Source organism: Rhinoraja longicauda, chromosome 19 (assembly GCF_053455715.1).
Source record: "Rhinoraja longicauda isolate Sanriku21f chromosome 19, sRhiLon1.1, whole genome shotgun sequence".
NCBI lineage: Eukaryota > Metazoa > Chordata > Chondrichthyes > Rajiformes > Arhynchobatidae > Rhinoraja > Rhinoraja longicauda.
In genome coordinates this window covers 12,782,026-12,793,634 of record NC_135971.1, presented here as the reverse complement: position 1 = coordinate 12,793,634, position 11,609 = coordinate 12,782,026, and the positions used below count along the sequence as shown (strand labels likewise).

The 11,609-nt window shown below is 43.0% G+C and overlaps 1 protein-coding gene across 1 annotated transcript; it reads right to left on the bottom strand.

The window, feature by feature from the left end:
• Positions 1-863: 863 nt before the first annotated feature.
• Positions 864-11,320, bottom strand: LOC144602850 (palmitoyltransferase ZDHHC1-like). The gene is given in 10 exon segments (XM_078415972.1): positions 864-896; positions 988-1,151; positions 2,222-2,380; positions 3,375-3,499; positions 4,975-5,076; positions 5,534-5,621; positions 5,624-5,690; positions 6,354-6,403; positions 6,406-6,565; positions 11,264-11,320. Coding segments are annotated over 10 exon segments (1,005 nt in total).
• Positions 11,321-11,609: the final 289 nt, after the last annotated feature.

Here is an 11,609-nt window from a genome sequence, read left to right as displayed (position 1 = left end):
CAAGAAAAGTTCAGTATATAATTGTATAGTTGTATTAAATACATGTATTCAATATCTTTCAGTAACCTTGAAATATTTTGTTTTTAGTTTACTTTTTATTTAATGTTAGTTTATTAATCCAACATTTAAACTTTCTCAACAACAGGGCAGCACGGTGGCGCAGCGGTAGAGTTGCTGCCTTACAGCGCCAGTGATCCGGGTTCAATCCGGACTACGGGTGCTGTCTGTACAGAGTTTGTATGTTCTCCCCGTGAACTGCATAGGTTTAAACCGGATGCTCCGGGTTCTTCCCTCTCTCCAAAGACGTCCAGGTTTGTAGACTAATTAGCTTGGTAAAATTATCCCTCATGTGGGTAGGATAGTGTTAGTGTACGGGGTGATCACTGGTCGGCGCGGACTAGGTGGGCCAAATGGCCCGTTTACTCGCTGTATCTCTAAACTAAGCCAAATAAAATCATTATTCTGGATGCAATCCAAGAACCAAAAATGACGATTGCCTCATCTGAAACAATTTATTCCAGAATGGAGGAATATAAGGAGCAATGTGGAAAACAAACCAATCTGAAAAAAATATTTAATGTAATAAAAAGAAACAGCAAATGCTGATTCATACCAATGAAAGACACAAAATGTTGGAGTAATTCAGCTGGTCAGGCACATCTTGGCGAAAATTGATAGGTAACATATCGGGTCACACTGAAGAAGGGTCCCGACCCAAAACGTCACTTATGTATTTTTTTCAGAGATGTTGCCTGGCCCACTGAGTGACTCCACCATTTTGTGTCTATCTTTGAAGAGATTATTTTCCGTTCAGCTGCCATTATCAGTTGAACTGCATCAGAACAAGAGCTGCCACTACTCGTTTAACCCACCACGAATATTTTAATCAGCTTAAGCTGAGAACACACGCAAAACGCTTACTGAACATGACAGTATCTAAAAATATAAACGCCTGCATCACATTTTAGAAGACTCGCACTTTCCTACCTGAAAAGATGTTGGTGGTGTTTTGGGATCGGAACTAGTCGTAGGCATGGTGTCCAGAACTGACTTTAGCCCATCATTCGCATTTGGGAGCTCAGGGGGATCTTCCACCCCACGCAGTCGACGCTGTCTCAACACACGGTCATAGGTACTTTGTCGGTACCACACTATCAGGGAAGAATGGAATCCAAGTTATGTACCATTTGTAATCACAAACTGAACTAAAATTCAAATTTTTTAAAAAGCCATCGTTGTGTGACGGCTTTGGACATGAAAAATCAAATTCATCAGTGGGTAAAATAGATTATGATGTAAAAATGTAGGAAAAATGCCCTAAAGGCTCTTGATTAAAATGTATGCTGCATAAACCCAGCATATGATCTTACCTTTACTAAAGAAACGGTGAAGTTCATGTGGTAAAAGCCAACGTGTTTATTTTATTTCCACGTGGTACATCAGTGGTTTTGCATGCATGCCATGTTTTCACTACGTCCACGCGTGAAGCCTAATTTTTGTATTGCAAACCAAACTGTTTCCAACACAAACGCTGGAGGAATCTTGAAGGGATATTGTGAAGATATTTTCTAGCTCAAAGCTCATGCCTGAATGTCTACACATGGCCAGTGGTACCTTTTTTACCCTCTGGGATGTACTGCATAATTTAATGGACATAAAAATCACAGGCAAAACCTCAGTTAAGTCTAATTTGCATGCATATACCAACGCTGAGTGCCCCAGTTCATGACTGGAAGTCAACAAAGTACATCTGGAATGTTGTAACTGAGAAAACAGGAATTATACGGGTTACATTCTGGAAAATCAGCGCATAAATTCAAAAATGAGTTAAATAAACATATACACAACTACACTGTCTGCCAGGTTTAAAATTGTGTGCGTTATTCCAAAAGTACAAGCGTGTAAAATAAGCTTTGGTATTAAATGAAGCGCATTATTTCAAACACACATGAAATCAAACACCTGTCAAGCACGAGGAGCCTGTACTGTATTTGAGGCCTAGTTTGTATGGACTGGCATCCTTTCTATGATCTATCAAAATAGATGCTAACTAATTAATGGCAGAGATTTGATCAAGTTTAATTTTTAACAAACATTTACTTGTAACAGAATTTTTAAGGTATATTTTAATATTTGTGAGAAGGTCTTAATTTCCTTAAAGTAATATACAAGTGGTCGATCTGATAGCTAAAAATAGTGGAGTAGACATTTAGTACATTACACATGTGGATGTGCAGATACAGAAGCTGTGTTTCAGCTACGAGTGCAACCAGGCTTAGTCCAGCGGTGATCACGGTGATGGTAATCAAAGTAGCCGTGTTCACGTGAACACGAGCTAACGGGAGAAATACGACCCAGACCGCTGGGCCACCTTCGGTTGCTGGAATTAAGAGTATAACATTTTAATTAGATTTAATCTCCACCAGTTTTCCCCCCACCTACCTCTGTATGGTTGATGGTATAAGTTCTGACCACTCAGAATAGAGGAACCGTCAATATTTCCATTCCAACAATCAGTCTCTACCCCATTACACATGAACATCTGCCAGATGATGCCTTACGTTGGATAAAATCCTACTTCTTCCCAGTTCTGCCAGGCTCAACCCCTCAATACAGACTCAGTGCTGCCACCGATACAATGGGCCTTTGACTGACTGATAGTTTTAGTTCAGTTAAGTCTATGGTGGCACAGCGTTAGAGTTGCTGCCTCACAGCGCCAGAGACGCAGGTTTGGTGCTGACTCGGGGTGCTTGTCTGTATAGAGTTTGTACGTTCTCCCCGTGACCTGCGTGGGTTTTCTCTGGGTGCTCCAAAGACGCAAGGTTTATCGGTTTATTGGCAGGGTATAACTAACATCCCTAGTGTGTGGGATAGTGCTAGTGTACGGGAATCACTGGTCAGTGCGGACTCGGTGGGCCGAAAGCCTTGTTTCTGTGCTGTATCTCTCAAACTAAAACCCAGAGATACAGCTTGACCTAGGATATATACATTTTTTGTTAATTGCTAAATGGGTTGAAAACAATAAATCATACAACTCTATTCCAAATCCTAGGTTGAGTGACTCAGGTGAGGATATCAGAAAAAGGCAGAAAAAATGGGAGACAAAAATTCAAATTAGAGATGACTGATGAATTCTCACAAAATTCAGACAGAGTTGATAAAAGCAGGGAGCCAAGTAACCAATGTTTGTACAGAGTGCCCGAAATGTTCATTATTATAGGGGCAGAATTAGGCCATTCGGCCCATCGAGTCTACTCCGCAATTCAATCATGGCCGATGTACCTTCCCTTCTCAACCCCATTCTCCTGCCTTCTCCCCATAATCCCTGACACTAGTTATGTTACTGAAATTGAAACTCAATGAGATTAGTTTACACTCATATAGTGGGTTGGTCTGAAGAATATCGCGGTTGATGACGTTCACCACGATCACAAAGGTGGAAAGGAAGAGAATCAACAGAGCCCCAATTACCCCCATGAAAAGACAGCCCAGGAAAAACCTACAGCAGAAAGAAAGACAAATGTTACTAATGCATGCCATGATGTTTATGAACTTTAAACAATACACATTGTAATTAATTCAGTACTCTGAAACTCTTCAAATTCCATGTACAGGAAAGAACTGCAGATGCTGGTTTATATCGAAGGTAGACACAAAATGCTGGAGTTATCAGGGAGCAGCCTTGTCGAAGGAAGTGGGTTGTGAGAAATATTGCCTCTACATTTGATCGGCCGAGGCATTTCCCGAGAACGTGCAGGGTCTTCTACAGTTGCGTGCCGCTGCTCCCCATCGTTTATGAAAGAAACACCAGCCGCGCTGGTGTGTTTCTATGTCGCGAGCCTGTTTCAAAATGGCCACCGTCGATGTGGCAGTTTTTGCGGGGTTTTTTAAAAGTGGCGGGCGGATGGGCGCCATCTTGGCCGCGAGGTCGGTCGCTCACCGGTGTGGAAACCCGATTTACCGAGCCAGCGCGCTTCGTCTTTGCCGCGACCAGCGCATCCGCCTTCTCTGCAAAATCCATCGGGTCCCCGAACGGGACGTCTGCTAGAACTACGCGGACGTCCTCTGGCAGCTTCTCGCGGAATGCCTCCTCGAACATGAGGCATTTGGTGTGCTCTCCCGCCAGAGTCATCATCTCCGTCATGAGGACCGAAGGCGGTCGGTCCCCGAGCTCAGGTAAGTGCAGGAGTGTGCTGGCCCGCTGTTGTTGGCTGCGGCCGAAGGTTTTCAGCAGCAGCGACTTGAGGCCCGCATACTTGCCGGTTTCTGGCGGGTCGGTGACGTACTGCGCTACCCGTGCGGACGTCTCCGACGGCAGGACGCTCAATAGGTAGTAGAACCTGGTTTTGTCCTCCTTTACGCCCCGGAGGTGGAACTGGGCCTCCGCTTGGGCGAACCACAGGCGTGGTTGGTGGGCCCAGAACGGGGGCAGATGAACGCCGACTGCGTTCGGTGTCGATGCCTCCTGATGGGACATCTTGGTGATCTGTGATCACGTCCGGGTCACCACTATGGCGTGTCGTAAGGCGATGTGCGTTGAGGTAGACGTTTATTAGAAGGCTAACAACCTTGTCGAAGGAAGTGGGTTGTGAGAAATATGCGAGTCTTTGGCTCGAGTGTCTTTAGGGAGGAGACTAGGCCAAAAGATGCAGAGGGTGAGACGCAGTGAAGACATGACAGGTATGCCGATTCAGTGTGATGCTTGCAAGATGTGGGAGGTCAGGGACACTGCTGGTGCTTCTGGCCGTTACAATTGTGGAAAGTGTGTCCAGGTTCAGCTCCTGAAGGATCATTTTGGGGCACTGGAGAGTCAACTGGATGACCTCAGGATCATCTGGGAAAAAGAGGCGTTTACTGGACAGGACCACCAGCGAGACCGTTACATGGAAGATGCTGGAAGAGAGAAGGTGGGTGTCGATGAGGAAGGGAAGGACGCTTGGAGACCCCGGGGGTTTGCCCTCTTGGAAGCCTTACCAGTAATTCCTGGACCCTGCACAATTATTCAGCCATTTACAGTGATGATCAAAGTGAGCCACGCATTTATAGCACATACCGCAATGTTTGGTCTTGAAACCTCTGTGAATAAGATATCAGAAACATCTATAAATATCTATGATCCTAAATTTATGACAAATAATTGAAATGTATATGTACAAGTACACACACACACAGTACTCTGTGAACATTATAAACAACAAACGTTGAATATATAATTGTATAGTATTAAATATATTAAATACATGTATTCAATATATTAAATATACTTATAGCAGCACAACAGATATACAAGGATACCACTCTGCAAACATTTATTATGGTGTTTACAGAGTACTATGTACTAAATATATTTAATACAAGTATTTAATATATTTAATACAAGTATACCAGAATAAACTACAATAAAAATTCAGTATACTGAACTTTTCCTGTTTATTATGGCGTTTCCAGAGTACCATCCATTTGTGGCGGTGCAAGAAAGGATTACATTGTTCTGTTTCGGGACATATGACAATAAAACACTCTTGGCATCTACACATCGACTTCACAGATATGGCAGTAGTGATTTTCTATGACGTGATGATGTAGGCTGCGGTTAAAGAAAGGCAATATGCGATTGTAGCGTCGGCTGGGTCTATGGACGATGCCAGTGTGTACAGGATGATGTGTGTACAAAACACAGCACCAAACCACTGTAAAAGAGTTCAGGCTCAACATATTGAATGGATGGCAATATCAAAGATACCAGAGGAACGAGATGGACCACGCCATTGGAAACGCCTATACAGAACTGTAGTAAGCAAAAGCTGCAGAAGGGCCTCAACCCAAAACATCACCTGCTCATGTTCTACAGAGATGCTGCCTGACCTCGCTGAGTTATTCCAGCACTCTGAAACGTCACCTATCCATGTTTTCCACAGATGCTGCCTGACCCGCTGAATTACTCCAGCGCTATGTGAAACGTCACCTATCCATGTTCGCCATAGATTCTGCCTGACCCCTTTGTTACTCTAGCACTTTGTGACTGTTTAGTCAGTTTTTCATCTTCCTTGATGGAAAATTCTCACATAATTGATTTTAACATTATTAATTTGTAGTCTATACCTGTAGCCTCTTGTGCCATCTGAATTATAAAATGCTTTCAAGTACATTTTACACATTATATGACTGCCTGCTTTAAATCGCCATTTAAATTTTGAAGATTTATTATTCTATTCATGAATTAGTTACGGTGCTAGAGGCAATTTATCAACATGCAACATTGAACTGATAACTCTGAGGCTGCAGAATAATGGAAACTAGCCCCCGAAAAAGTATTTTAAAATCCAGTTTTATGCTTGTATTGAAAAGGATACAATGTACACAGCATACGACCAGTGCACGGGTATAAGTGGGATCTGGATGCAAATATGGCAATGAAATTGAACAGGTAGAGCACCCAGCAAGTGAAGTGAAAGGGATGCCACGGCCAAGTCCATCCATTCCTTCTAGATCTTCTTTTGAAGGACATGGATTTGGGATGTAGTTGGAATATCCCGTCTTGGCCGAAAGAGCTGAAGCAATTCATCTGTAAACGTAATATTAACTTTTTCCTTCAGTCTTGAGCATAAAATTAATTCTCATAGTTTCTGTGTAAAGTTAAAATTTACTCAAACGCACCTGGATTTTAGATATTCTAAGATCACGGTTATTGTTTGACAAAGGTTTCCTAGTTTCAGGCTGGGGATCTAATTTCAGTAGGTAAGTTTCCTAGTTTTAAGGATGTTATTCAGGTCTAGTCTTCCCAGACATCCAGCATCCAACTAATTACATGGCACAATTGGAGACAACAAAGCACTGCAGGGGAACTCCCACCCCATGACAAAATACTATGTACATCCAGCGTCAGCCACACGCCCAAAGAAACAATACCAAACCCTGACAAATGAACCATAATAAACCACAAACTCCAGTTTTTTAACTTCCAGCTGCTCTGTTACCTATATCGTGATACTTGGCGAGGAAGAAGGTATAGTGTCTGAAGAAAGGTCTCGACCCGAAACGTCACCCATTCCTTCTCTCTCGAGATGCTGCCTGACCCGCTGCGCTGCTGAAAAAGGTCCAGCAGAGACTGCACTTCCTGAGGGTGCTCAGGAAGAATAACATCACTCAGAGACTGCTGTTGTCCTTTTATCGGTGCTACATTGAGAGCATCCTAACATACTGTGTATGCGTATGGTACACCAGCTGCACAGCGGCTCAGAGGAAAGCGCTCCAGAGGGCCATTGACAACGCCCAGAGGATTGTCGGCTGCCCTCTACTTACCTTGGAGGACTTACACAGTTCCCGCTGCATCAAAAAATCCCAGAGTATTATAAAGGACATTTCCCACCCCGGACACTCCCTGTTTGAACTGTTACCGTCAGGCAGACGGTACAGATCTACAAGGACAAGGACAAACAGACTTAAAAATAGTTTTTACCCCACTGCTATAAAGGCACTAAATGTAGCCGCCAAGGAACGCAGGGGCGATACATAATAAGAGACTGTGAAATCGACAGAAGGATGTAGGGTTGGGTGTTTATGCGTGCTATTTTCATGATATTTATTTTAGTTGTTTATCTTTTTTAAAATATTTTACCTTGTATGTATCGTTAGCTTTTAGAAATGTTTGAATGGTGCACTGACTGGCTGACATTTTACAATTTCGTTGTACATGGCTCATGTTACAATGACAATAAAGGAACTATTCTATTCTATTCTTACTCCAGCATTTTGTGTCTATCAATGTATAATGTGCCCACTATAAACACTGGCTCTTCAATGGAAGAAATCAGTGGTTGTTTGGTATTTTGTCATGTTTAATTTTGTTAATAAGCAGATGAAAATATTACCCAAGAATCTGCTTGTGGCTTTTAGAATATAATGTGCTGGAATTAGCTGTATTTCTTTTAAAGAATAAAATTGTCTAAAGATGCATGCGATGAAGAAGAGATTAATTTTGATGAAGACTGGTGCATACATCTTAGCATGGAGAATTTCAAAGATTTACAATCATTGGATTGAAAAGGTTAACTCTTGAGCCATTTCCAAATGCGAGATAATTTTTGCAAGAGTTCCACACAAATGGAATAACTGAGAGAAGAAATAAGCATAAAATATGGACTTTAAATATTGGAGAGAGGGGCACACTATACCTTCCTTTTGGGATTGCCTGAGAAACTTGTAAACAACTAAAGAACACTTCGACCTCGTCTTCTAATAGAAAATAGGTGCAGTAGTAGTCCATTCAGCCCTTCGAGCCATTCAATGTGATCATGGCTGATCATTCACAATCAGTACCCCGTTCCTGCCTTCTCCCCATACCCCCTGACTCCGCTATCCTTAAGAGCTCTATCTAGCTCTCTCTTGATTGCATTCAGAGAATTGGCCTCCACTGCCTTCTGAGGCAGAGAATTCCACAGATTTACAACTCTCTCACTGAAAAAGTTTTTCCTTATCTCTGTTCTAAATGGCCGACCCTTTATTCTTAAACTGTGGCCCCTGGTTCTGGACTCCCCCAACATTGGGAACGTTTCCTGCCTCTAACGTGTCCAATCCCTTAATAATCTTATATGTTTCAATAAGATGCCCTCTCATCCTTCTACATACCAATGTATACAAGCCAAGTCGCTCCAGTCTTTCAACATCTTTCAGCAACTGTTTTCATTGATTTGCAGCCACTTTGAACAAAGCACCCTAAAACCTCTTCACACATATGCAACAGCAGCACATTGCACTGGCTACGGTGCCTGGAGGGCGTTACATAATTTACTGCCTCAAATGCAAGAAGAAGAAGACACGTATGCAAAAAATCTACAAGTAACAATATGCAATGATTTAAGCAACACTTCCCAAAATCTTCAACACATTTTTTTTGCGATAATAGAAGACTCCCCACTAGAAAAGCTAGGAAACCCTTATCGTCATCTTGCTTTTGGTGCCAATGAACCCACTCATTGTAAGACAGGTGCAAGGGAGCTGTTGGTAATCTTGCAACATGCAGCTTTGCATGTCCATTCTAAATACAAGGTGGTCTCAAGCCCAAACAACGAACACTGTCCTTTGGTGCATCTATCCCCTCAATATCTCCAATGTGTGAGAGAGCTTTGCTCTGCACCCTGGCAACATATCCAATTCAAAGACACTACACAAATTCCTCTTCAATAATGACCAACTGTTGTTTAGACAATCTTCGAGGTAATTGTTCTAGCGAATTTTACATGTCAGCAGATTAAAAACCAAATGACAAAATGCACCACAATTTGTTATGATCAATTTAGATGGAAATTGATTTTTTTCTTTATTGTTAAAATTATGTTCTGGAAATTGCAATAATTTAGTATTGAGCCAGTAAAGCAAACAAATGAGAGCTGTCGTAACTTGTAGAACTTCAGCTTTCCATCGATACGTGTTCTGATTGATAGTTATCAAGAACGTAGCACAAATATATAAGCAACATGCAGGAAAACAAGAAAGCCAATTTAAACAATATAACTTAGCACATTCATTTGATGAAACATAAAGTCTGCCTGTAGTAAGTTTAATTGTAGCAGCGATTCACATAGTAGCAAAGCTATAAAGGCAAATGGAAATCAACCAAGGCAGACAATAAGGAATCCTATTCAAACTATATAGTGCAACCATATAGTTATATTTCAAACTTAATAATCTTTAATAAATTCTCCCTTCACAAATACTTTAAGCAAAAATGAAGGATATTTGGCAAATTAGATAAATTACCTTTTCTGCAAATGCACATGAAATGTGCGCTCTTTCTCCCACTGCCCCCTCACACAAAGTCAATAGGCAATAGCCAATAGGTGCAGGAGGAGGCCATTCGGCCCTTCGAGCCCGCACCGCCATGGCTGGCCCCTCGATTCCTCTCACTAACTGCTCTTCATTAGTTGACCAGTTGCAAATAGTTCGCACAATCATCAAGAAACCTCCACTGCTGCCTTGTTATTGAAGAAGCAGATCAACATGTTTGGCCCTACCCAAATTGGGCATCAATACCTGGGTTTTGGGAATGCAAGTGCCATTTGACTGTGTCATCCCTCTTGCCTGGCAAGTAATGTGGATAAGTGTGTGGTTATCCACTTTGGTGGTAAGAATAAGAAGGCAGATTATTATCTGAATGGTGTCAAGTTAGCAAAAGCGGACGTACAACGAAATCTTGGTGTCCTAGTGCATCAGTCACTGTAAGGAAGTACGCAGGTACAGCAGGCAGTGAAGAAAGCCAATGGAATGTTGGCCTTCATAACAAGAGGAGTTGAGTATAGGAGCAAAGAGGTCCTTCTGCAGTTGTCCAGGGCCCTAGTGAGACCGCACCTGGAGTACTGTGAGCAGTTTTCGTCTCCAAATTTGAGGAAGGATATTCTTGCTATTGAGGGCGTGCAGCGTAGGTTTACTAGGTTAATTCCCGGAATGGCAGGACGGTTGTATGTTGAAAGACTGGAGCGGCTAGGCTTTTATACACTGGAATTTAGAAGAATGAGAGGGGATCTTATCAAAACATGTAAGATTATTAAGGGGTTGGACAGGTTAGAGGCAGGAAACATGTTCCCAATGTTGGGGGAGTCCAGAACCAGGGGCCACAGTTTAAGAATAAGGGGTAGGCCATTTAGAACGGAGATGAGGAAAAACCTTTTTAGTCAGAGAGTTGTAAATCTGTGGAATTCACTGCCTCAGAAGGCGGTGGAGGCCAAGTCTCTGAATGCATTCAAGAGAGAGCTAGATAGAGCTCTTAGGGATAGCGGAGTCAGGGGGGTATGGGGAGAAGGCAGGAACGGCGTACTGATTGAGAATGATCAGCCATGATCACATTGAATGGTGGTGCTGGCTCGAAGGGCCGAATGGCCTCCTCCTGCACCTATTGTCTATAATAACTGCTTGCTGCAACAGCCCAGCCTTGGTAACAATGGCTCTGGGTCTTAGGCCCTGAGAAACCGCACAATGTCATCACCGTCTAATTCATCCTTGCAAAAAGTCAACCAGTCCCACAATGTACCACTGCCCATTTCCCATCAGCAACCTAGCCCGGGGGTTGGAGCTTGTTGAACTGACTCAGCTGTGGCCACTTCCCCGTACCACCGCGCATGGTTCAATGGCGGGCAGTCAATTCACATTGCAGCACGATGCTGCCATCAGCCAACACCACCAACAAGGTTCCCAGACCCTGTCTCTGGTAATTTGGCTAGAGGAGGTCCCAAGTTCAATTGTGAGCTAAGAACAGGAACCTTCCTACCTCTCGGAGATGGGAGCATCGGACCGCTCCTTCTGCTTTGCCCACTTCAGCGTCCATGGCATCCACCTTTCAGCGAGGATCAAATCAACTGGTGCTTCTACCTGTTCATGTGGTTCAGAACCACTGGTGTTTCCACCTTTCTACGGGGTTCAGAACCCACTGGTGTTTCCACCTTTCTTTGTGGTTCAGAACCACTGGTGTTTCCACCTTTTTACGGGGTTCAGAACCACTGGTGTTTCCACCTTTTTACGGGGTTCAGAACCACTGGTGTTTTCACCTTTCTAAGGGGTTCAGAACCACTGGTGTTTCCACCTTTTTACGGGGTTCAGAACCACTGGTGTTTCCA